This window comes from Pituophis catenifer, unplaced genomic scaffold (genome assembly GCF_029215685.1).
Source record: "Pituophis catenifer annectens isolate HBS135680 unplaced genomic scaffold, rPitCat1.0.hap2 SCAF_6, whole genome shotgun sequence".
Taxonomy (NCBI): Eukaryota; Metazoa; Chordata; class Lepidosauria; order Squamata; family Colubridae; genus Pituophis; species Pituophis catenifer.
The window spans coordinates 101,255,117-101,282,863 of record NW_027256886.1 but is presented as its reverse complement, the minus strand read 5'-3'; the positions used below and the strand labels follow the sequence as shown (position 1 = coordinate 101,282,863).

Sequence of the window (27,747 nt, the reverse complement as noted above, 5' to 3'; positions counted from 1 at the left end):
TTATGTTTTTACATTTGTTCTGGCTGTGAGCTGCTCCTTTGTGTTGAGGTCTGGCCTCAGAAGGATAATGTAGCACTTGGGGATGAAGATGCAGCCCAGCAGACCAGCACTGGAGGCCAGAATGGAGAAGACCTGCACAGCCACCATGGATTTCCCTTTGGTGCTCAGGTAGGTGGGCACAAAAGTCACCCAGACACTGCAGAAGACCAGCATGCTGAAGGTGATCAGCTTGGCTTCGTTGAAGGCCCCAGGCAGGTTCCTGGCCAGGAAAGCCACTGTGAAGCAGATGGCAGCCAGGAAGCCCATGTAACTGAGGGTGACATAGAACATGACAACGGCCCCTTCGTTGCATTGCAGGATGATCTCTCCAGGCTGGGAGTAGAGGTCAGAGTCAGGGAAGGGGGGAGAAACTCCCAGCCAGATGGAGCAGATGATCATTTGGACAGCAGAAGAAGAAAGGATGATGGAGTTGGCCAAGCTCTTCCCCAACCATCTCTTTACTCGATTTCCTGGTTTTGTGGCCAGGAAGGCCAGCACCACCATGATGGTTTTGGCCAAGAGAGAAGAAACGGCAACTGAGAAGATGATGCTGAAAACTGTTTGTCGGAGAAGGCAGGTGGCTTTCCTTGGTTGACCAATGAAGAGAGAAGAAGACATGAAGCAAAGCAGGAGGGAGACCAGGAGGATGTAGGAGAGGTCCCGGTTGTTGGCTTTGACAAGGGGAGTTTCTCGGTATCTAATAAAGATGATTAAAACAAGGCCTGTGGTTAGGAACAAAAGCAGGGCAAAAGAGACCAGGATGATGCCTAGAAGTTCTTCATAAGATAGGAAGGTTATAATTTTGGGGACACATTGGATTCTGTCCTCATTTGGATATTTATCATCTGGACACTTCGTGCATTTTTCGGTATCTGAGAAAGCAAAAAAAGCAATAAATATATATTTTTAATATTCTGTCCTTTTGTCTCACAGAAAATACCTTCTTTGTGTAACAGCTGATACCACAGGCATTTTCCAAGAAGTATTTATTAACAATTTCATAAACAGTCACTCCTTTGAAATGGTATATGGTCTCCTGCTTGAACATTGGGTAGGACAAGAAGACCTCCAAGGTCCCTTCCAGCTCTATTCCGATTGATTGATTGATTGATTGATTGACCGATCGATCGATCTACATGACTGGTAGAATATTTGTGTAATGAGTCCCCCCCCCAAAACTACCCATAGTACCACATTATGGCCCAGTGACACCTTCTCAGTGATCTTCAAGGGGAGGATCCAATAAACTGAATTGCAAGGTCTTTCAGAAGGTGGACCTGAAACAATTCATCAAGTTTCAAAGAACTCAGATGTTCCTAGAAAGGTAAATATAGCAGCACATATCCAAGCTAAAAAGCAGGAGAGATATTTCCCTCTGCTGTTAGTAAAGCTTGCCCAGTCTCCCACCTCCTCCTCCCATCTCTTCCCAACCCCTCCTTCCAAGTCTTTTTGATTTACTTCCGTTTAGATAAGAAATTGTGCAGGTTAAAAATAAAAAAAACAGGTGAGCTTCAATCTGTCTTTTAATTTGGATCTGGTTCCACAAAGCCTCCCATTTTCCTCAGTGTGACCCACCTTCCTGAGTGGAGAAGGTCCCCTCTGGACAAGGAATGCAGTCATAGCAGCAAACTGGCTCTCCCTCTTGAGCCCTCTTGACAAATCCAGGATGACAATTTTCCACACATTTGGACTGAGGCAGGGACTGAGCAGAAGAAAAAGAATGCCAAAGAAAAGATGTTAGGACTCTCCATCCATGGAAAATGGAGGTAGAAATGGATGGAGACAAGTAGCCTCTGTTCTTCATTGGGGTAAATATGAAACCTCTGATTTCTTCTAAATCTGACTACTTCTAAATAGATGCAGGAGGTACAATAACTAGCAGATTCTTCATTTAGTTGCTCCTTTTTGCTTTTGAAATTTAACATTACAATAAAGTACTTTTCTATTTAATAGTCTAGAGGGATGGAATTGAAAAAGTATTTAAGTATGATGATATATTCACCATAAAACTGAGAATAAAGTTTACTTTAAAAATTTTAGGAAACTTTTATTCCTTTAGATGTTTCAATAAGGAATAAAATTGTGATGAAGAAAGAACTCTCTCGGCACTTCCGGTTTGCTGCTCGTCGCTGCCAGACGTTCCTTTGGGATCGTCAGCTTCCACTGCCTGTCAGAGCCGCCTTCACAACGGAATGGCGGCTCGAAAAAAACTCCGTTTCCATGAGGAAACGGAGATAGAGCCGGCAGGGGTGGGTAGAACTCTCTGCAGAGTCCCAAAAGTTTTTTTTTTTACTTTTGGGACGGAGCGGATGAGATGCCCCATATCCCCAGCCGCTGCTCCAGGCTTTGGGAGACCTCTGCCAATGCAGAGCCAGGCGTCAAGAGCAAGCCTGCAAATTTAACAGATTATTCAAAGAAAATGTGAGCTGGACCTGTAATACTGAACCGCAAGTATTTTACTTATCTTTTAAAAACTATTCAAGAGAAAAGAGGAAAAGAAAGGGGAAAAAAGCCTTTTAAAATGGCGTTTGCCGCGGCTGGAGAAGAGGCTGAAAGGGAAAGTCCTTCCGTTTTCTATTATTACAATGTAGCGGAATAAACACCACTGGCTACATTTGTAGACAAAACTTCGCTCCTGTGTCTTTTTTTTTCTCTTTTTCCCCTGGAGACTGATATTGTTGTTGATTGGAAAGAAGCCTTTTTTCTTTTTTTTTTTCTTTTTAACAAAGCCTGCCTGGGCGGAAACATGGCACTAAGACTTACAAAGTCAGACAAACAAGTAGTGGGGGGGGATTCCCCCACTAACAATTTAAAGGAACAAGTTTTAACTCTTCAGTCTCAGAAACCTGATTTTAATATAATAGAATTTCTCTTAGAGGAGATTGAAAGAAGGGATGAGATTTTGAATCAGCATCTTGAAAAATTCAAGCAGGAAATTAAAGAATTGGTGAAATCTAAGTTTGATTTTTTGGAGCGAAAAATTTTAAAAGTGGCTAATGGTTTTTTAGAATTTATGATACAGTTGGATACAAATACTAATTCACTAGAGTCTAAAATGGAAGAAATTCAAGATAAATTGGATAATAGAATTCAAAAAATTGAAAATGATTTGATAAACACTCAGGATAATAGCTCAGAAGAAAAACCTAAAATGGATGCTGATCAAAAGTCTGGTAATGTAGAAAATTTGCAACAGAGGATTGAAAAAGAGGTTCTAATGGTACAATATAATTTCACAGAATATGCGATAAGACTGAGAGGCTTGCAGGAAAATAATAGAGATGATTTAAGGAAAATATCTTCTGAAATTCTAGCTGGGATTTTAAAGGTTCAACCTGAGGAAGTGTTTTGTAGGATTGACAGAGTTTACAGAATAAACTCCTGGATTGCCAAGCAAAGGCAATTGCCTAGAGATGTGGTGATTTATTTCACAGATAAAGAAATTAGGAATAATATTGTGCAAAATTCCTTCAATTCTAATTTGCAATTGTACGGAAGAAAGATTTGGATTTACAAGGAACTCCCACCTAAGATATTAATGGAAAGGAAGAAATTTGGTTTTCTGGTGGCTGAGTTAAAAAAGAGAAATATCCCATTTAGGTGGGATGCCCCAGTTGGTATTATATTGAGATATCAAGGAGAAAGATACCAGCTAAATACTGTTGAAAGAGCGGAAGAATTTTATCAAAATTTGTTGAAAATGAATTTAACATCTTCAGGTATAATACAGGATAAGCAGAAGGAGCTGGAAATAAAGGTAAAACATCGAATTACAGAGACTGTACCAGACAAATTGCCTTTGGATTTATCGGACACCCCAGTTGGATTATCTACAAATTTGAGAGAAGTGCCATCTAACTTCAATGTGATGACTTATCAAGGCAAGGACAAGCATGGAAACCAAATAGGGGATATACAAGGGATAAAAAAGAAACATGAGACACAAAAACAGAACCAACAAGATCAATCTACAAAGCAGAATGAAAACCGACCAGTTGATACACAATCTGTAGAAAGGAAACCAGGATGGAAATCAAACCCACAAAAAGAAAAGAAAAAAAGAAATAGGTTGCATAAAAATAGAAACTTCTAAATCAAGCAACAGTGAAGCCAGTGACGTTAAAATATGAATGATTATGTGAAAACATAGAGGAGGCGACGTATTGGTCAATATCATCCTGAGGATAGTGGCAGATCTCTGCATTGCCGTAATCTGGGGATGTGAAAAGAGCCTTAACTGATGGATTTGAATTATCCATTTTGGAATTTTTTTGTGTGTGTTGATAAATATATTATAATTATCTTGAATCATAAGGCAAGAGAATTATGCTGGGGCATGCAGAAGATCGGGTTGTTACCCACTACGATGATGGGATTCAATAATCCTGATGAAACCCACAATTATTACTATATGGAATATAATTATAATGTCACTCGGGTGGTTGTTTTTACTTTTATACATATAAGAAGATATTTACTACTGATGGGGGCAGATATGATTGAAGATCTTGAATAAACTGTTGCATCAGCAAGCTATGTTACCCTATTATGGATGTTGGTTTCAACAATCCAGTGGAAAGACTTCAAAGAAGATATTATATGGACTATAAATTTAAAGTTATTGTCTTTTCTTTTTTTATTTAGATATAATGGAATATATATACATATATTTTTAAGTAGTGTGGGCAGTGAATCAAAGATATTAAGAATTGTTGAATTGTTGTGTATGGTAATTTTGTAGGATAGTGGGTGAATAAGCTAGTTAGTAGACTGATTAGTTTAAGAAAAGGGATTTTCAAGTGATATATTTAGGGGAGTGGACGAAATGGATAGAGTGGAATAAATGTTAAACTAGACTTTATGGGGAAGGTCGCTTTGAAATGTTATAGTAATATATATAGAAGATTAAGTGTTAAAGTAGGACTTATCGTATGGTTTTGAAGTGGAAGGTGGTTTTGAATTGTTGTAATGATATATAGATGTAAGTTCGGGAGAGAAAAAAAAAGGGGGGGGCAGATTGTTGCCAAATTGGGAGTTATAATACTATTATGCTAAATTAGATGTTATTCTACAATGTTATAGTATAATGTCTTTTTTTTTTTTTTCCTTTTCTGAAATGTATGGATAAAGGGGGATGTTATAATATTAATAATATTTTTAGTAAGTAAAGGTCAGTAATTAGAGGAGGAAGTAAGTAATCTGTTATGAATTAGGTTTTTTGCTACGAAGAAGTCACAGGGGGGGTGGGGAGGGGGGGTTAGGGAGGGGGAGGGGGAGGAAAAAAAAAAGGGGGGGGGGAATTTGTATTTGAAAACTTTTTCAATAAAAAAAAAAAGAAAGAAATCTCTGACCAGTAAGATCTTGAAAGATTTCCATAAAACATTGCAAAGCCACTCCACTTAGGTCCCGTCTGTTGAAGAACTTCCATTAGATGAGACCAACTGGCATGGGAGGCCAATCACCCTGGAGACTATAGGCTTTGCCCATTTGAAATGGAACCTCAGGCTTTGGAAAATAGAGATAAGACACCAAAATTTCTCCCACCTTATTGAGCAACCTTAGGCATGAAAGAGCATCTTGGTTGATAGAAAGTCTCTGTCTTATAAAATATGCCAGAATCTCTTCCTTGATATCCTCCTTGGGGAGAATCAAGAAGCTGTCAATTCTCAGATCTGCTGTTATCTCTCCATTTTGGTCCAAGTACAGTTTATAGTGAGAAATATTCCAAAATTCATTCTTCTCCAGAAAGGGATGAAACTAAAATGGGAACATCCAGGAATTTGAAAAACAGAGAATGTTATTTCTTATCCCACATTGAATCTTTCTTCTACAATTGCCTAATCTCCAAATATGGTTAAATAGGATACAAATACTGCCATTCTCTTCATAAGTGAATGAAAAAGTTTGAGAAAAATTTGTCAATCATATGCTGACAAAATATAGAGAAAATATATTTGACTCAATTGATCAATTATAGGGAACATTCTAGAGCAGATGACAAATAAAATGAACAGAGAAAAAAAGATGATTCATAAACTCTTTGAAAACAAGAGGTTGATTCCCAGAAAGCATGGGTTGATTAAGAAGAAAGTTGTCAGGCTAATCTTCTCCTTGGTCATCCTGTTGGAATACACCTCCAGATGTTCTAATTCTGCTTGATTGTAATGCGACTGATGTTAACAAAATTTTGCAAATCCAAAAGAACAAATCTCCCACCAACTCTTTTCTCAGCCTGAAAAGTTAGCAAGGATCCTTTCTGGGTTTCTTTCTCTCCCATTATGTCCTCTTATCTGATCCTTCTTTAGGCAGCCTCTCTTCTCCTCATCCCAAAAGTCATTCTCATCAGGGGTGGGTTCGACTTACCTTTACTACTGGTTTGCAACAGTACTGCTTGTGCGAGGGAAGCTTGCACACGCGTGCACTGTTCTGTGCATGTGCAGAAGCTCCCTGATGACGTCGGGGTTGGTGGGCGGAGCCTCCTGCTGGTTTTACTACTGATTCTATAGAACTGGTCCGAACCAGGGGCAACCCACCACTGATTCTCACACATCATTACACTTCCTAAATAGATTATGGGAACACTGTCATTATAACTGGATTTCAGTAAAGGACTCACAAACAATTGTGTGATGTGGTTAGAAACCTGAGGGGTGGTATGATAACTAAGTGGATAAAAACTGTCTTCACAATGATACTCAAATACCGTAATTTTTAATCCTTTTTAATCTTTCCTATGAAACCTGAAGGTGATGGATAACAATTTGCCATTGATCATCAATTTTTCTATGTTGTCATTGTTGTTGTTAGTTGCGAAGTCATGTCCGATCCATCGTGATCCCATGGACAACATTCCTCCAGGCCTTCATGTCTCTACCATCCTCTGGAGTCCATTTAAAATGACGCCTACTGTTTCAGTGACTCCATCCAGCCACCTCGTTCTCTGCCGTCCCCTTCTTCTTTTGCCCTCCATCGTTCCAAGCATTAGGCTCTTCTCCAAGGAGTCCTTCCTTCTCATTAGGTGGCCAAAGTATTTGAGTTCCATCTTCAGGACCTGGCCTTCTAAAGAGCAGTCAGGGTTGATCTCCTCTAGCACTGACCGGTTTGATTGCCTTGCAGTCCAAGGGACTTGCAGAAGTCTTCTCCAGCACCATCGTTCAAAGGCCTCAATTCTTTGGCTCTCAGCCTTTCTTATGGTCCAACTTTCACAGCCAGACATTGCAACTGGGAAAACCATAGCCTTGACCATACACACTTTTGTTGGCAGGGTGATGTCTCTGCTTTTTAGTTTGCTGTCTAGATTTGCCATAGCTTTCCTTCCCAGGAGCAAGAGTCTTTTAACTTCTTGACTGCAGTCCCCATCTGCAGTCATCTTGGAGCCCAGGAAAATAAAATCTGTCACTTCCTCCATTTCTTCCCCATCTATTTGCCAGGAATTGAGAGGACCGGATGCCATGATCTTAGTTTTCTTAATATTGAGTTTCAAGCCAACTTTTGCACTCTCCTCCTTCACCCGCATCAAGAGGCTCTTTAGTTCCTCTTCGCTTTCTGCCGTTAGAGTGCTATCGTCTGCGTATCTGAGGTTGTTGATATTTCTCCCGGCAATCTTAATTCCAACTTTTGATTCATCTAGCCCCGCCTTTCTCATGATGTGCTCTGCATATAAATTAAATAGGCAGGGTGACAGTATACAGTCTTGACAGACTGCTTTCTCAATTTTGAACCAATCAGTGGTTCCGTGTCCAGTTCTCACTTTTGCTTCTTTTTTTTTTTTATTATAATTTTTATTAATATATTCTATGCACTAATACACAAATAAAATATACAATCCTGCCACCATGGTATAATATGATTACATTGTCCATAAGTATAAAATCATTCCTTTATACATACATATTTGCCACCATATATATATACATCATCATATATCTATTCTATCCCACCTTTTCTGGACCCAATCGTACCATACTTTCCAACTGTTATAAAATTCTGAATCTTTTTTACCATTGATCAATCTAGTTAATCTATCTGATTCCGCACACTCATTAATTTTATATATTATTTTCAAATCTATCGGTAAGTATTGATTTTTCCACTCCTGCGCATACGCTAATCTTGCTGCAGTGATAATGTGAATCAACAAGAACCATATATCTGATTTAATATTCAAAGGTTTTGCCCCCAATAGGAAAATCTCAGGTCTTAGTTCTAAATTAATCTGTGTAATTTCCAAAATCCATTGCCGTATTTTTTTCCAATATTTAACCGCCTGCGGGCAGGTCCACCATTGGTGAAAATAGGTTCCATTGCTGTAACCGCACTTCCAACAGCAGGCAGATGTCCCGGGAAACATTTTAGCTAATCTCGCCGGGGGGAGATGCCACCGGTAGATCATTTTATATATGTTTTCTTTATATGAGGAGGCCATAGTTAATTTCATATTTTTCAACCAAATCTGTTCCCATTGCTGGAAGTCAAGGGGATATCCAAAATTTCGCCCCCATGCTATCATACAATCCTTCACTACATCCTGTCCTATCTGCAGAGACAATAAATATGCATAACATTTAGATAATATCCCTTTCCCTCCTTCTAATAAGATCTTATCCAATTCTTGTCTTTTACGGTAGATTCCTTCACTATGTAAATCTTTTTTATACCTGGAGTGCACTTGAGAATAAGACCACCAGTCTATCTTATATCCTTGAAGAGTTAATAATTCTCGTGACTTCGGATTACCCTGAACATCCAAAAAGCCTTCATACGTCAAGGTTTTCTCCCCTTTATACAATGTCGGGTAAACCTGAGCTTCCTGCGCCGAAATCCAACATGGAACTTTTAAATATACTCTTCTTCTAACCTTTTCCCAAGTGTACCCAAGTGTCCTACGTAAATAGTGATCATCAAAGTGTCTAGGGCGGCCGGATGCTCCTGGCCATAGGAAATAGTGCCAGCCATGTTGAAGACCGGCTCCCTCAAATGTCAAAAGTCGTCTCTTTTGTAGGACCATCCATTCTTTCACCCAAATCAAGTTCGCTGCTTGGTGATAGAGCTCCCAATTTGGGAGTCCAAATCCTCCTCTATTTTTGGGTTCTTGTAACATTTTAAGTCTAATCCGCGGTCTCTTTCCCTGCCAAATAAATTTAGATATACTCCTATCCAGATTTGTAAAAAACTCTTTATTCAACCTTACCGGGGCTGTTTGGAATAGAAATAACCATTTGGGTAACACGCACATCTTAATGGTTGCCACCCTTCCCAAAATTGATAGCTGGAAATTTTTCCATCTTTCTAAGTCTCTGAGCATCTGGCTGTAAAGAGGAAGATAGTTATCCTCCTTTATGGAGGAACATCTGGCGGTCAACCATATACCCAGATACTTAATTTTGTTTGTTATTCTTAAGCCCATTAACTGCTCCAGCTGTTGCCTTTGCATCTGAGTCATATTTTTCACTAGGATTTTAGTTTTTTCTTCATTCATCTTTAACCCCGCTACCTTCCCATACTCTCTAATCAAGCATAATAATTTCAGGCCCGAGTCCAGTGGTTGATCCAAAATAAATACAAGATCGTCTGCATAAGCCTGAACTTTAACTTCCTCCTGCCTAATCTTCATTCCTCTTACTTCCGTGTTTCCTCTCACTTCTCTAAGCAGGGGCTCTAAAGTTAATACAAATAGCAATGGGGAAAGGGGACATCCCTGTCTTGTACCTCTACGAATTTGAATTCTCTCCGTCTCCTCTCCATCTATGAGAACTCTTGCAGTCTGCTCCCGGTAAATAGCTCGAATTGCCCGAATAAAATTCCCACCAAACTCCATATATTCCAATTGAGAAATCATAAATTCCCAACTGATTCTGTCAAACGCCTTTTGGGCGTCAACAAAAATTAAAGCTAATTGTTTATCCGGGCGATTTTCGAAAAATTCTAGTGTATTCATGATAATTCTAAGATTATCTCGTAGATATCTATTAGGAAGGAAGCCGTTTTGGTCTGAATGAATGAATTGGTTAAGGAAGCAGCTAAGCCTAGCTGCAAGAACCCCCGCAAATATCTTATAATCGGAGTTTAGTAATGATATTGGTCTATAGTTCTTAATAAGAGATAGATCAGTTCCTTCTTTTGGGATAATAGAAATATAAGCCTCAGTCCAAGATACTGGAACCTGAGCCTCTTTCATAACCGCATTGAATAAATCCGTCATGTGTCTTCCTATCACGTCAAACACTATTTTGTATAATTCAACTGGAAGGCCATCTCTACCCGGGGTTTTGCCATTCGCCTGTGCTTTCATAACTGTTTCTACTTCCTCCATCGTGAATTCCGCATTAAGAATTTCCTTCATTGTTTCCGAGACTTTAGGCAAGTCTGTCTTTTCCAAATATTTCCGAATTTCACAGATATTTTCCTCTCCTTTCTGATAAAGCTGTGTGAAAAAATCCTGAGCTGCCATTCTCTTGCCTTCCTTAGTACAATGGAAATTCCCAATTACATCTTTCAGCCCTTCTATTCTCCGTTGTTCCTGCTCCTTTCTAAGCCGGTAAGCCAACCATTTTCCTGTTTTGTTCGCCCTTTCAAAAAAATTTTGTTTAGTCCACTTTAGTTTATTTGCTAATTCCTCTTGATCTAATAATTTAATCTGGTGTTGCCAGTACTCCCTTTCCTCTATCAATGTTGTCTGGGTTAATCCATTTTGCATCCTTTCTTCCACCCGTTGTAATTTATTCAAGAGGTTGTCTCGGTGTTTCTTACCCGCCCTACGTTTGTCAATCATATATTTGATTAACCATCCCCTCATCACTGCCTTAACCGTATCCCATGTATTGTATATTGAAGTATCCTCTTTCTTATTTTCCTGGAAAAAAAGATATAACTCCTTCTTAAATTTACTCATGAATTCTTCATCTTTCAGGATACCTATATTCATTCTCCATCTACTCTTCCTACAATGTGGGATCTTCCAAGTTACCATTAGCGGGTTATGATCCGCCCACTGATTGGGCCCTATTTCCACTTCCGAGACCAGCCCCCTCAACTCAAGAGACATCCATATCATATCTATTCGGGTCCACGAGTGGTGTCTGGGAGAGAAATAAGTATATTGATTTTTATTGGGATTTCTCAACCTCCATATATCCTGTAATCCAAATTCCTCCCTTAAATCATTACATATTTTTGGTAATGTTCTCTTAATATCCTTTAACCTTCCTTGTATGTTTCCCGGGACATAATCCTGCATTCTATCCGTTACAGCATTGAAATCCCCCACTAGACAGACATGTTCATATTCCAGTTCCCCCAATTTAACATATAAGTTTTGATAAAAAGTCCTCTGATTGTCATTAGGGGCATAAATACAAACCAATAAAGACTTCCACTGGGCAATTTCTATTTCGAGCATGAGAACCCGGCCTTCCTGGTCAGCAAAAACCTGTTGGGATTTCAAATTTATTTATTATTTATTTATTTATTAAATTTCTATACCGCCCTTCTCCAAATAGGACTCAGGGCGGTGCACAGCCAAGATAAAAACAAAGCATACAAAATTTAAGAACAATATTAAAATAATTAAATGTTTTGGCCGAAATTAAGATAACCCAATTTAAAATCAATTTAAAATTTAACTCAGGCCAGCCCAGCTTGTTGAAATAAATAGGTTTTCAGGGCCCGACGAAAAATCCGGAGGTCTGTTATTATACGTAACTCTGGGGGAAGGTTGTTCCAGAGGGTGGGCGCCGCCACAGAGAAGGCTCTCCCCCTGGGGGTCGCCAGCCGACATTGTCTGGCGGACGGCACCCTGAGGAGGCCCACTCTGTGCGAGCGTACTGGCCGGTGGGAGGCTATTGGTGGCAGAAGGCGGTCTCGTAAGTACCCTGGCCCTAAGCAATGATGTCGTACATATACCACTATCCCTCTTTTTTTTTGATCTGCTAATGAGGTATAAGTTTTACCCAACGCCCGGCATTCTAACAAATGGTTTTGATCTTTTTTTATATGAGTCTCCTGCATGCAGACAATATCATACTTAGCCTTTCTTAATTTATTCAAAATCCTACTACGTTTATTAGGAGCATTTAAACCGTTAATATTTACAGATATCAAACGCACTAATTCCCCCATTTCCTTTTCTCAGCTAAGTTTTTACTTTCCCGCTGTTATAGCCTTCTTAACTGTTTGTCTTGTCTCCCTCTGAGGTGCTGTTAATTCCTCGACTTTTCGTATTCCCCCACCCTTCTTTCCCGCCTTTCCTTCTCTCCTCTCCTCTACCTCTTCTTCCTCTTATGATTCCTCCAAACTTCTACTTTCCCCTTCTCCTTCAACATCTAATTCTGACAAATTAAGTTGTTGTTCCATGAATTCTCTTGCTTCTTGAAGACTCCGAATCCTCACCTTCTTATCCCTCCATGTCATCAATAAACCTTCAGGCAATAACCAACGATAAGAAATTACATTTTTCCTCAGGAAAGTCGTCAAAAATTGATATCTGCGTCTCTGTTCCCTTACCCGACGTGGGATTTGTTTCAAAACTATCATCGGTTGGCCTTTATATGTAATAGTTTGATCCCTTGTTCGTTTATAAAATTCTTCACACAAAGCTTTCTTGTTAAAACGAACATGAATTTCCCGAGGAAGATTGTTCCTTTTTGCGTAGCTAGTGAATACTCTAAAGGCCTCATCAATATCCCGTTGGATCATGAGTCTATCTGCCTCCAAAGTTTCTGCAACTATTTCTCCTACAATGTCATTCAGTTTTTCCCCTTTCTCTTCCGCCACATTCTGTATTCTAAGGAAAAAAGAAGATCTCTCCATTTCCAGAAAAATTATTTCTTCTTCTAAGTCTCTATTTATGGTTATTTGTCTCTTCTCCCAACTGTCCATCCGTCCTTCGCATTTCTCCGTCTTCTTTTCTATCTCCTTCATTTTTTCCTCTTGTTGTATTAATGTCTGTCGTATATCTCTTCACTTCGCATCTGTTTAATTTCTTCTTTAACCCCTCTCATTTCCGCTTTCACATCTGCTCCCAAGTCCTCAAAGTTCTTAGATGTCGACTCCTGGTTTTTAGCCATTGATTCCTGGATGGCTTGTAACATATTTTGAAGAGCCTGCATAGAGGGCGTCTTCCCCGTCACCGACATATCTTCCGATGTTCTTCTAGAAGCTAAATACGTCAAATTTGGGGTTACAGCGGTAGGCAGAGAGATAATTTTCTTATTTGTTGTGGTAATAGTTGAAGATGTAGACATAACTGAAAACAACCACTGTTCCTCTACTCTTTGTTGAATAAATATATCAATCAAGTCTTTTAAATCAAATAAATTAATCCATCAGCTCTTGATATATCCAAATTAGTCTATTTTCAATGTTTACTATGAGGCAGTGTATATATATCTTTTTCCTGCCTCCTTTCCTTTCCTTTCCTTTCTTTTCCTTTCCTTTCGTTGTAATATCCCAATCCACCACTAGGTGGCAGTACAAGACCAACCAAGGGCAGTCTCCGTCTTCAGCAGTGAGGAAAGAAGAAAAAAAATATCAAATCAAGATGTGGCAAAAAGCTCGCCTCTTCTGATAATGTGACAAAGAGAGAAGTAAAAGAGAAAATCTCACTACGTCTTCAACAAGATCAGTCAATTATTCCTCATGCAACAAACAATATATTCAAATAAAAAAAGGGAGAAGATGAAGTTTTGATAATATCAAAGTTCAAAGGGAGATCAATAACTGCTTCTGAGGGGGAAATAACAGCTAGCAGCAAGAAGTTTACAAGACAGCCGTTTCTCCGTTTCAGCCGCTCTCCCAGTAAATGGCAAATCTTATATGTTTCTTAGGCAGGAGGTTCAGTCAGCTCTGAGCTAACTTAGTAAAGTAGAATTCTTACACCACGCTGGCGGGCTCCCCTCTCCAGTTGGTATAGTCACGATTTCGGGGCGATCCCACGCCGCCCTCTTTCTGCGCTGGTATCCTGAGAAGAAATCTGCCGGCATGGGGGAAAGCCACCTCCTCGCATGCCCCGATGCCTCCCCTTCTTCGCAAGCCTCTCCACGGCTCACGATGGCGCAGGAACAACCGCCAGACACAGAAAAGGGAGAACTAGGATAAGCAGCTACACAATTCCTAGTCCTCCATTTAGCATGACGCAACCGGAAGCCTCACTTTTGCTTCTTGACCCACATATAGGTTTCTCAAGAGACAAATAAGATGGTCTGGTACTCCCATCTCTTTAAAAACTTGCCACAATTTGTTGTGATCCACACAATCAAAGGCTTTAGCATAGTCAATGAAGCCAAAGTAGATGTTTTTCTGGAACTCCCTAGCTTTCTCCATGATCTAGCGTATGTTGGCAATTTGAGCTCTAGTTCCTCTGCCTCTTCCAAATCCTGCCTTTACTTCTGGTAGTTCTCGATCCACATACTGCTGGAGCCTGGCTTGTAGGATTTTGAGCCTAACTTTACTAGCATGTAAAATGAGTGCAATGGTGCAATAGTTTGAACATTCTTTGGCATTCCTTTCTTTGGAATTGGAATGTAAACTGACCTTTTCCAATCCTGTGGCCACTGTTGAGTTTTCCAGATTTGCTGGCAATTTGAGTGTAGCAATTTTAACTGCATCGTCTTTTAAGACTTTGAATAGCTCAGCTGGAATACTGTCTCCTGCACTAGCCTTGTTGTTCAGACTTCCTAAGGCCCATTTGACTTCACATTCTAGGATGTCTGGCTCAAGGTCACTGACCACGCCATCATGGTTATCAGGGACGTTAAGATCATTCTTGTATAGTTCTTCTATGTAATTTTGCCATCTCTTCTTAATCTCTTCTGCCTCTGTTAGGTCCCTGCGATTTTGGTCCTTCATCATGCCCATCTTTGCATGAAACTTTCCCTTCATATCTCCAATTTTCTTGAAGAGATCTCTGGTCCTCCCTATTCTATTGTTTTCTTCTATTTCTTTGTACTGTTCATTTAAGAATGCATTCTTATCTCTTCTAGCTATTCTCTGGAATTCTGCATTCAACTGGGTGTATCTTTCTTTTTCTCCCTTGCCTTTTGCTTCCCTTCTTTCCTCAGCTATTTACAATGCTTCCTCAGACAACCATTTTGCTATCTTGCATTTCTTTTTCTTTGGGATGGCTTTAGTCTTGTACAATGTTGCGAACTTCCATCCATAGTTCTTCAGGCACTCTGTCTATCAGACCTAATTCCTTAAATCTACTTGTCACCTCTACTGTATATTCATCAGGGATATGATTTAGTTCATACCTGAGTGGCCTAGTTATTTTCCTTACTTTCTTCAATTTAAGTCTACATTTTGCAACGAGAAGCTCATGATCTGAGCCACAGTCAGCTCCTGGTCTTGTTTTTACTTCTCCATCTTTGGCTGCAGAGCACATAGTCAATCTGATTTCTGTGTTGACCGTCTGGTTATATCCATGTGTAGAGTCGTCTTTTGGGTTGTTGGAAAAGAGTGTTTGCTATGACCATAGTACTATCTTAACAGAATTCTATCAGCCTGTGTCCTGCTGCATTTTGTAATCCAAGGCCAAACTTGCCTCTTATTCTGGTTATCTTTTTGCTTCCTAGTTAGCATTCCAATCCTCCATGATGATAAGGACATCATTTTTGGTGCTAATTCTATAAGGTGCTGTAGGGCTTCATAGAACTGGTCAATTTCATCCTCTTCAGCACCAGTGGTTGGGACATAGACTTGGATTACTGTGATATTGAATGGTTTGCCTTGGATTCGAACTGAGACCATTCTGTCATTTTGGGGATTGTATCCTAGTATTGCTTTTCCTACTCTTTTATTGATTATGAAGGCTACTCCATTTCTTCTGAGGGCTTCTTGCCCGCAGTAGTAGATCTGATGGTCAACTGAATTAAATTCACCCATTCCTGTCCATTTTAGTTTGCTGATTCCTAAGATGCCGATGTTCAATCTTGTCATCTCTTGTTTGACCACATTCAGCTTGCCTTTAATTCATGGATTTTACATTCCAGGTTCCTATGGAGAAAAAATATTTATAGCATCGGACTTTCCTTTCATCACCAGATGCATCCACAGCTGAGCGTCCTTTTGGCTTTGGCCCAGTAGCATCACTCTTTCTGGCGCTACTAGTACTAGCCCTCTGCTCTTCCCCAGTAGCATATTGGACACCTTCCGACCTGAGGGGCTCGTCTTCTGGCGTCATATCTTTTTGCCTTTTGGCACTGTCCATGGGCTTTTCATGGCAAAGATACTGGAGTGGGTTGCCATTTCCTTCTCCAGTGGATCACGTTTTGTCAGAACTCTCTGCTATGACCTGCCTGTCTTGGGTGTCCCTGCACGGCATAGCTGATAGCTTCATTGAGCTATGCAAGCCCCTTCGCCACGACAAGGCAGTAATCCATGAAGGGGATTGTCATTAATATGGTAATAATATGATCTTAGAATAAGCTAATTTGATGTGATTTAAAGAATATAAAGTCTTTCAACTTACAAGCCTTATTTGAATCTTCATTTTAAAAGTTTGATAAAATAACAATGGTTTTAAATCAATTTAAAGGTGATAATCAGAAACAAGCAACAATTGTTGAATCGGATGGATTGGATGGATGGACTGGAACTTAATTTCCTGCTGGCATCCCTGAAGGAGGAGTCTGGTTTGAAGGCAGGCTGCTTGGAGATGGCTGGAGAGGCCATGGACCCTGAAGACTCAACGTGGACAGAACGGATGACTGATGAAATGGATTCTTTCAAGAAGATTGAGGGAGATTGGGGAATGGACTTATCATATTTAATTGGAAAACAAGTCTTAAGAGTCGTTATGTTTCAATTTTCAGGAGGTCCTATGACTTTGGGGAATGGAAAGCAGTTGTTGGGAAAACTCCTAATTAAACTTTTAAGGAAATGTATTATTATTAAGAATCAAACAAAGATATTTAACCCTGGACTGATTCTGGATGGATCAGAGGTAATGATTGTGGTGGTCTGTGGCAGAAAAGAAGCCTCTGTAAATTTTCTGTGAGTTAAATATAATAGCAGATAACAGACAATTTTGAAGTTTTGAAATTTAATTTTATTGTTGGATTGCCTGTTAACCATGTTTTTTATATACAGCAGATAGATGACAAGTCAAGTAGTTGCAAATAGATGTGCAGTTTATAACTGTGGGCCTATTTTGCAAGGGGGAGAAACTATTATTGCTGTATTGTATTCAACTGGGGGGACAATATGCATTTTTGTCTCTTTTTAATGCACAATTTTTAAAAAATGTTTTGTCTAGTTTTGTTTTGTCTTTGTAATAGTTTTATTTTCCAGAACTTGTATTTTACCTTTTTGAATAAAATAAAATTTAATAAGAAGAATATCAAGTTTGCAGAAAAAATATTTATGATTAGCACACAGAGAAGGGTGCATGAGTAAAAAGTAGTAGAAAATATCTGATTTTTAGCAACCAGGACTTGACTAATTGAAATATATATACTTTTATATATATATTTTAAAGAAATCTGCTGTTTTTTCTTGTTCATGTTCTCTGTGTCACTTATTATGTATATATATATTTGTTTTCTCAGGTTTTCGCGGGTGTTTGTATGTAGGTCTTTGGTTATTCGGGTCTTCTCCCACATAAAATTGGGAGTGTCTTGGCGACGTTTCGACGTCTCATTCGTCATCTTCAGGCTGGTGTTCTCGGCTTCGTGCTTCCAGGAACAATGTGAGATCGCAGCTGTCTCCTCCTTTTAACTGCTAGTGGGGGTGTGAGCTGATTGGGTGGGAACTTGGCTGTGTTCTGATTGGGTGGAGGTGTGTTCTGATTGGTTAGGGGCTTGGCTGTGCTCTGATTGGATGGGGGGTTGGTTGTGCTCTGATTGGCTGGGGGTGTGTTCTGTTTGGGTGGGGGCTTGGTTGTGCTCAGCTTAGTCTGAGTTGCAGGGGGATTTGAGCTGGTGAGCTGCATTGTTGTTGTTTGGCTTCTTCCCTGGTCCAACACCTTAAAGCCACAGGACATGATATTGACTTTAAAAAGACCAGAACTATCGCCAAAACTGAACACTTTAACAACAGAATAATCAGAGAAGCCATCAAGATAGAAAAACGCCCACACAGCATGAACAAACGAGATGATACCTCCCGCCTACCAGCCATTTGGAAACCCGCCCTTATTGACAAACGAGTCCCTAACACGACAAATGACACCAGACCCACACTCATGAGAGCCACACAGGATGTCACCACCACACATCCACGCAAAAAGCAGACTCAAACCCACACTGATAATGAGCCACGACCAAGGACCAGAAGCCAGACCGCAGCTGCATCATTAGCCACTTTAAATCCCTCCAATCCATACATGAAGCAGACTGACACCCACCATGAAGAGCTCGCACGGCCACAAACACGAAGCCAAACAACAACAATGCAGCTCACCAGCTCAAATCCCCCTGCAACTCAGACTAAGCTGAGCACAACCAAGCCCCCACCCAAACAGAACACACCCCCATCCAATCAGAGCACAACCAACCCCCCATCCAATCAGAGCACAGCCAAGCCCCTAACCAATCAGAACACACCTCCACCCAATCAGAACACAGCCAAGTTCCCACCCAATCAGCTCATCCCCCCACTAGCAGTTAAAAGGAGGAGACAGCTGCGATCTCACATTGCTCCTGGAAGTACGAAGCCGAGAACACCAGCCTGAAGATGACGAATGAGACTTCGTCGAAACGTCACCAAGACACTTCCAATTTTACGTGGGAGAAGACCCGAATAACCAAAGACCTACATATGTATATGTGTTCTCCCAGAGAGCAACACAGAGTTGCAGTTTGTCAACAGAAAAAAAGCCCTGAAGCTTGTGAATGAGATTTCACACAACCAGAGCTGCAAAAACAACTTAGTTTACGTAGGTAAAACCTGGCTAGAAAGAATATGCATATATATATATATATATATTATATATGTATATATGCTGTTTTTCTGAATCTGACACTAATAATAGAGTCTCATATAAGAACATGAATGATGGACTGGAAGAAGGATGAGGGATACCAAACTTGATATGCATGTTTGTGAAACTGATCTCAAAATCGTAGTTAACTGGAAACAGAATCTGAGTCAGCAGGGAAATGTTCATGGAAAGAAGGCAAATGCAGCCATAAGAATTTTAGGAAGTGAACGTTCTGGTTTGGGGAGACCCCCAACTCAAGGACCAGGTCCCCTTGCAGGCACCAAGCCTGGCGGAGAATTTGTAAAAAGTCTACGTGAACTTCAGGGAAGGACAATGAAGCCAAGGAAGAGTACAAAGGAGCTGCTCTTAGCCTTGAGGAAAGACAACAAGGAGAAGAGCTGAAAATCAGGAGAGTCTGGGAGCCCCTTTTCCAACTGACACAATCTCTGCAGAAGACAGAAGCAGCCATTTTGACCAAGACACATGGTCATCCGGAGACGGCCTCTGTCCCTCACACGGAGCATTGCTGGAGAGGTTCCAGCTGCTTATTTTTTGGTTGTTATGTTAGCTGTTAGTTAATGCTGCCTATCTCATATTTATATTTAATTTTCACTCTTTGCATCTCCTCAGTTTCACCAGATCCATGTCAAGGTCTCTTTCATTGGAGGAGAATAGGGAGATTTAGGTTCTCCTCCTTATCCTCTGGATTCCTTCTCCAAAGGATCTAAGATTAATGGATCCATATCAGGACCCCATACCTGCCACGGCTGCAGCCTTGGAGACCCCAATGTGTTTTCTCCCTCCTTCCTTCTCCTCATCAATCTGGAGGAATAAGCGGCATTCAAGGCCTGGGCCAGAGTCTTTATGATACTATAATGCTGGTAGTCATTTTTGATCCTGATCCTGTTCCTTTTCTCCTGGGTCTCCAGTGGGGCTTTCTGGGTGCATCTGCTGCGGCCTTTGACAGAAAAGACATTCTTTGAAAGAGAACAGCGAAGATAATGATCTTGAAACTTTTTTTCCACAAAGAAATGGGGTTCAAAGGCAGAATCTTTTGGCCTTTTTTTGGTCAGATAATCAAAGTTCCAAATACTATGAATGTATTTGAGAAGTCTGTGCTTGTTTATTGTATACCATAAAGAATTTGTGAAAATCCAGACTTTCCCGTCAATGGTTCCTGGCAAACGCATAAGTGTTAAATGGAAAGGAAGAACTCTGTCCCAAATGGACTCATATTCTGTGAAGTGAACAAAGACGTTGACTTGTCTCCACTTAGAGAGGGCATCCCTGAGGTATGCTGTATATCCAGTTTTTGAGAACAGTTGTGATATAACAACACAAATTCCATTCCTGACAAGCATAGGAGGGAAAGTCCTCATGAAATTCTCTCCATTTTCTGTGTCTGAAGCAAAGAGGCCAATGAAGGTCCAGCTGAAATGGAGGAGCAGCTGGACAATTGCTGGGTACAGGATCCTTTGTTTGGGGAGCATCCGGTGGAAAAAAGGGAATTGACTTTTATCACACAGAACCTCTGAAATAGTTTTAAAACTGATCTGAAAAAGCAATGAAGAATCCTGTGTTAGATTTGAGGTCAGATCAAATCCAAAATATTAGATTTTAATAAATCAAACCTGATTCTCATGAATGTATTAGAATAGTTAGTTAATCAGACATTGTTTAAAATATTAAAGAGAGAATATTAGTAGGATTGTATAATAAAAATGGAAAATAATAAACAAATTAAAAAACTATAAAGAATGTAAATCATATTACTGTATTCCACCCCTACAATTTACCACAATTAGAGTAACACGTGCCAACTGAAGTTTCTATTCCAATAAAGGGCCTATTATAATTTTTGAGGATTGCTGCATCTTTTTCTGTTTCTGTATCTGTATCCCAGATTCCTTCTGGAGGAATCTTTTTAGCTTCTTCTCCAGTTGTACAAGAAACAGGGAGACCTCAGTTCCTCATACAATTTGTCAGTTGTGTAATCCAAGGTTGGTGTTTAATTGAAATTTTGTCTGCCACAATTTTCAGAGTCTGTCAGTTTCCATAGATTTCATTTTATGGCAATATCCATGTTTTCTGGTTTTATATAAAGCAGAAGTTGTGTAAATTCCCAAATCAGCTCTAAAGGCAGCAGCTGGAGTCCTTTTGCCCACCGCAAGATCCTCCTCAGAGGCTGAGATTGGGTTAGTTCTGCTGGTGGTTTCTCTCTGAAGCCCCAAACATCAGATTGATGGAAGAACATGGGAGAAAACTGGGCCTCCTATACTTTAATCATTGGGGCTGAGGAAGCTGGAGAGCTATGAGGTTTTCATTTAAGCACCACTTTCTCTCCTGCCCTTTCTCTAACTGAGCTCCTTGGATGAGGAGGGAGCCAAGATTCAGGCTCAGAGAAAACAACCCCAGGTAAGGAAAGGTGTTACTTGCTCTAATGGCTATGATGTCATTTCCCAAAGACCATCACTTTTGAACTTGCTGTATAAATTATCAGATAATTATTATGACATAACAATCCAGGTCTTCTTCACAGGGTATACAATCCAATGTTTAAGTATGATAAATCACATGATCAATATAAATCAGCATGTTCCAATAGGTATTTAGCATGCTAAACGTGTCTCCTTATAACAGGACTTAAAATAGAATAAAAGGGTTGGAAGGGATCTTGGAGGTCTTCTAGTCCAAACCCCTGCTAAGGCAGGAAACCCTACACCACTTCAGACAAATAAGAGCCTGTAGTACAGTGGACTAAAGCACTGTTACTAACATCTGCTGCTTGCAATTACTGCAAGTTCAAATCTCGCCAAGGCTCAAGGTTGACTCAGCCTTCCATCCTTTCTAAGGTAGGTGAAATGAGGACCCAGATTGTGGGGGCAATAAGCTGACTTTGTATAAATATACAAAAGAATGAAGGCTATTGCTTAACGCATTGTAAGCCTCCCTGAGTCTCCAGAGAAGGGCGGCATATAAATTAAAGCAAAAAAAAAAAAAAAAGGGTATCCAACATCATCTTAAAAACCTCCAGTGTTGGAGCATTCACAACTCCTGGAGGCAAGTTGTTCCACTGTTTAATTGTTCTAACTGTCAGGAAAATTAGTTTCCATCAATTGTTTCTTGTCTTGCTTTCTAGTACTTTGAAAAATAGGTTGACTCCCCTCTTCTTTATGGCAGCCCCTCAAATATTGGTACTCTGCTATGATGTCACCCCTAGTCCTTTTCACTAGACTACACATACTGAATTCCTGCAACTGCTCTTCATATATTTTAGTCTCCAGGCCCTTAATCATCTTAGTTCCTCTTTTCTGCATTCTTTCCAGAGTCTATTTAAGGGATTGTCCACTAGTACTCCAAGATCCCTCTCACAGGTACTGCTATTTAAGGCAGGTTTCACCTAATCTGTACCTGTACATTTGGTTTTTCTTGCCTAAATGTTAAGTTTAAGTTTAAGTTTAATGCGATTTATATGCCACCCTATCTCCAATGGACTCAGGGCGGCTCACAACAATAAAATGCACAATTGCACATTAAAACAATATGAAATTAAAAGTCCAAATTAAAACAGTTTAAAACTATAAAGAACCCCCCCCCCATCAGTCCAGGCTACAAAACAACCAGGTCTTCAAATCACGATGGAACGAGCGAAGGTCAGGGGCCATCCGGAGCTCCAAAGGAAGTTGGTTCCAAAGGGTAGGTGCGCCCACAGAGAAAGCTCTCCCCCTGGGGGTCGCTAGCCAACATTGTCTGGCCGATGGCACCCTGAGGAGGCCCTGTCTGTGGGAACGCACCAGGTGATTGGAGATTGTTGCTGGCTGCAGGGGGTCCGACAAGTATCCCGGGCCTAGGCCATGAAGGGCTTTATAGGTGATAACCAGCACCTTGAACCTCACCTGAAGGGCAAACCATACATTTCTCTACATTGAATTACATTTTGTTAGATAGGTCCAGGGTTCAAGTCTATTGCAGTATCCTTCACCTGGAGTGGGGTGGGAATGGAGATTTTACAGTATCCTTCCCCTGCCACATCCACCAGGCCACGCCCACCAAGCCACGCCACGCCCACCAAGCCACACCTACAGAACCGGTAGTAAAAATATTTGAAACCCACCACGGAATGGAATGGAACGGAACGGAACGGAACGGAACGGAACGGAACGGAACGGAACAGAACAGAACAGAACAGAACAGAACAGAACAGAACAGAATAGAATTCTTTATTGGCCAAGTGTGATTGGACACACAAGGAATTTGTCTTTGGTGCATACGCTCTCAGTGTACATAAAAAGAAAAGATACCTTCGTCAAGAATCATAAGGTACAACACTTAATGATAGTCATAGGGTACAAATAAGCAATCAAATCATACTAGGAAACAATCAATATAAATTGTAAGGATACAAGCAACAAAGTTACAGTCATGCAGTCATAAGTGGGAGGAGATGGGTGATAGGAATGATGAAAAGACTAAGAATAATAGCAATGCAGACTTGGTGACAGTGTTGAGGGAATTATTTGTTTAGCAGAGTGATGGCATTAGGAAAAAACTGTTCTTGTGTCTAGTTGTTTTAGTGTGCAGTGCTCTATAGCATCGTTTTGAGGGTAGGAGTTGAAACTATTTATGACCAGGATGCAAGGGGTCTGTAAATATTTTCACAGCCCACTTTTTGACTTGTGCAGTATACAGGTCCTCAATGGAAGGCAGGTTGGTAGTATCTGATGTGATTCTGCTTAGCTTCACTTGCTGCTGCCTGTCTGTTAGGAAGCTTATGATCCACTTACAAGTGTGTTCAGGTACCTGTAGCTGATTTAGCTTAGTTAGTAGAATGTCTGGAATGATGGTATTGAATGCTGAACTAAAGTCTACAAAGAGGACCCTTGTGTATGTCTTTGGAGATTCAAGATGTTGTAGGATGTAGGCAGACAGAGCCATATTAACAGAATCATCTGTCGATCTATTTGCTGGGTGTGCAAATTGCAGGGGATCTAATGGCAGATCCGTGATGGTTTTCAAGTGGGACATCGCTAGCCTTTCAAAGGTTTTCATAACTACAGATGTTAGAGCAACTGGTCTGTAGTCGTTCAGTTCCTTGATGGTGGGCTTCTTCGGCACTGGGATGATAGTAGAGCATTTGAAGCAAGAAGGAACATGGCACATCTCTAGTGATTTATTGAAGATACAGGTGAAGATGGGGGCCAATTGGTCAGCAGAGACTTTTAATCAAGAAGGAGTTATCTTGTCTGGGCCTGGAGCTTTTCCTGGCTTTTGTCTGTGAAATAGGTCTTGCACTTCCTTTTCTGTGATCACTAGCGGTTGTGAACCCAATGGGATGGGGTCAGTTGTAGGAGGCTTGGAGATAGGTGGCTGTAGTTTCCTTTCAAACCTGCAGTAAAACACGTTCAGGTCCTCTGCCAGTTGCTGATTTCCTTCAGCCTGGGAAGGAGGTTTGCTGTAACTGGTGATATTTTTAAAGAGTTTTCCACATGTTTGCTGGTTCATTTGTTGAGAACTGATTTCTTAGCTTTTCAGAGTAGCTTCTTTTTGCTGCTCTGATCTCCCTTGTTAATACATTTCTGGCCTGATTGTACAGCATTCCATCACCTTTTCTGTAGGCTTCCTCTTTGGAATGACATAGCTGCCTGTAAGGATCGCCTCTTCTTCCAACTTAATTAAGTACAAACTCTTGAAACGTGGTGGTTCAAAAGGATTCTTTTATTAAACAGAAGTGAAAGCCATCTAGCTAAAGCACGATCTGAATGCCCTTAGGCAAGACAAGTAGGATTAAAGCAGTAGAGACCCCTCTCTTTAAGTCAGAATGCAGATTTTAGCCAATACTCAAGTGTGAAGAGAACCTGAACCAACATGCATTCCTACCAGTATGCTTTAAAGTGAGGCAACCCACATGGCTACCATATAAATTCCTTCAGGTAAAGGGAATTTCGGGCCTCTTTGGCACCAGGATATAGATTGTAAAATATCTGTTGATACAGGTCATGCTAGTAAATCGAATCCAAGTCTCCCCCTTCCTCCAATTGAATGGCAGTATCACTTTTAGGGATCTGACACTGCCTAAGTTTAGCTGTGAACCAAGGTTTATTGTTACTGTATATTAGCACGTTCTTGGTCGGTATACATAGGTCGTTACAGAAGCTGACATATGATGTTACAGTATCTGTGAGTCTGCAGAGGTATTTTCAAAAACATTCCAATCAGTGCAGTCAAGGCAAGCCTGTAGCTTTAGCTTTGCCTCCTCCGTCCAAGTCCACACTGATTTAATTGTTGGTTTCATGGTTTTAAGTCTTTGTCTGTAAGCAGCTACAAGGTGAATTATGCAATGATCAGAGTGTCCCACAGCTGCTTGTGGTAAAGACTGATAAGCATCTTTTAGTGTTGCGTAGCAATGGTATAAAGTATTCTTGCCTCTAATGGGACAATTTTAATGTCGTCAGCAAATTTGATGAGTTCCCCTTCCATTCCCTCATCCAAATCATTCATGAAGATGTTGAAGAGTACTGGGCCTAAAACAGAACCTTGGGACACCCCATTGCTTATTTCCCTCCATGTAGATGTAGTTCCATTGAGGACCACACGCTGAGTATATCTGGGGGTGATGATGTCTATCCCACATATTTTTAGCTTAACGAGAAATAGGTTGTAGTTTACTTTGTCAAATTCTTTCTGAAATCCAAGTATACTGCATTTCACTGGTCCATAATTTAGTAATTGTTGTCAAAGAATGAAATAACAATTACTTATAATCTGTTTTTGGATCCTTCATTACTTCTAATAAATCATTCATATCTATACTGAATAACCTCATATTGAACCTCCTTCTTGTGGCTCCATTGAGCCCAAATCTCCCTCTCAAACAAGGGCTTGGATCAGGGCCAACAGTCTGAGCTCCATTTTGAGGGCAATCAATTTTCTCCATCATATTTCTCTGTTTTTATGTCAAATGCTGCACTAACATCTAGAAATCCTGCAAACCTTGTTTTACCTCACTGATATATATTAGACATTTCAAAACAAATTTGTTCCCAAAATTAGGTTATTAACATGCATTATATATTATAAAACTTTTATAGATTTTAACTCTACCTAAAACCTTCTGGTTCTTCTGCAAGGAATGCATTTTTTTTCAAGTTTAACTAAGATGATCATGGCATAAATTTTAGCCACAATATCTACTAGTTTATTTGGTCTATAATTGCTAGAGTCCTTTTTATTCCACTTTTTAGATAGATAAAATGCTACTATTGCCAAGTTCAATCCGAGTGGATAGGGCAGGTACTATTTATATGTGAAAATGAACATGCCAATAGAGGCCCCAACAACCAAGGATATTTTTTGATCAGTTAAATAGTTGGTAGAATGTCTTCTCTAGAGAATGTATTGCTTGCATTTCAGGCCTTTTATGATTAATCTCAACATGAACATAATGGGGTAAAATATTGACATTTTTGCTAATATGGGGAAAAGCAGCTCTTGAATTCCATGGAGATGACATGATTGCATCTATTGCTCACCCACCACTACCCACCCCTCACTTTATCAGAAGGAGAAACACACACACAAACCTGTGGGACTTTGTAGGTTCCTCCTAATGTTGACATCTGGATGGAGATGTCCCTGTCAGCTCCATCAAGAAGAGCCAGAAGGTTCTCCTTCCTTCCACAGCTGTAGTTGGGGACATTGGCTTCTCCAGTGGAGAGCATGTCCAGCAAGGCATCTGAAGTGCGGAAAGTGCTCAAATGGTTGTCATGGATGTTGTAGCTCAGTGTGAGATTGTGCAGGAGGTGGTAATTCTTGTTGAGCACTTGAACGTTGAAAATGAATAGTAAGGCATAAAAAAACCCATAAAAATTCCTATTGTAAAAAAATGTTATAATCAACAGAAACAACAAATACTTTTGTTATATATAATATATATAATCTTCCACAAGCCTGCTGAGCCTTAAGCCAACATTGATCCAAAAGCAATGATCAGTTGCACAAATATGGAAATTGGCTGAAATATGGCAACTACAACTGATTCCACCACTACTTTAAATAAAATTCATTATTCAAGGGAAAATTAAGGATTAAACTGAGAGAGGAAAATAATCTGCAGCCCTTTCAGCTTTTCTTCAGATCCATTTTTGGATTTGAAGACCAAAGAGAGAAGCCATGGAAATCAAAATCATTCAGGAAATTAGACATATTCCCCAATATAGGAATAAATGAAAAATAAATAACAGAAAAAGAGTGTTAGAATGGAGGGAGTGCAACTCCATTACTCTGAATGACTTACGAATCATGGAAAACAAACTGAAGAGAAGGAGCCACGTTGAAAAGCAACTTTGTATGCAATGTTTCCTTTCCAGTGATGACTATACCAATGAGATGGTCTCCTGGGCTGTAAAAGCTCTGTCGTTGTTTTCCATCCTGGTTCTCCAAACTCAGTGGGCATCTCATTCTCAGCTTCCCAGAGACTGGATGGGACAAAAGCAGCATCAGAAGCAGAAGCAGGAGGTCCATAATTCATGGGGTGAATCAATCAATCCCTTTCTTGTTTCTAAAGAAGAGTTAGAATAATTCAAATGACTCTCACAAGGTGGAATATGATCCAGTTGTTTTCCTGGTTGAAACACAGATGAAACACTCAATTTCATCTGGAATGGATACAGATGTGCATTCAAGAGCACAGACCCTGCCTGTCCCAAAACTCCATATTTCTCTGCCCAAAGTCTCCCCTGGAAGATTTGGCCAAAGAACAAAGCTGAAATTTTTATCATAATTCTCCCTCTCAG

The 27,747-nt window shown here is 40.2% G+C and overlaps 1 protein-coding gene across 1 annotated transcript; it reads right to left on the bottom strand.

The window, feature by feature from the left end:
- On the bottom strand, positions 1–27,482 carry LOC139318258 (vomeronasal type-2 receptor 26-like). The gene is made up of 5 exons (XM_070945627.1): positions 27,334–27,482; positions 26,536–26,824; positions 19,714–20,508; positions 1,615–1,741; positions 1–911 (listed from the first exon to the last, which is right to left on the bottom strand). The coding sequence occupies exons 1-5, from the start codon at positions 27,480–27,482 to the stop codon at positions 1–3; spliced, it is 2,271 nt and encodes a 756-aa protein (XP_070801728.1).
- Between the last annotated feature and the right edge of the window lie 265 nt (positions 27,483–27,747).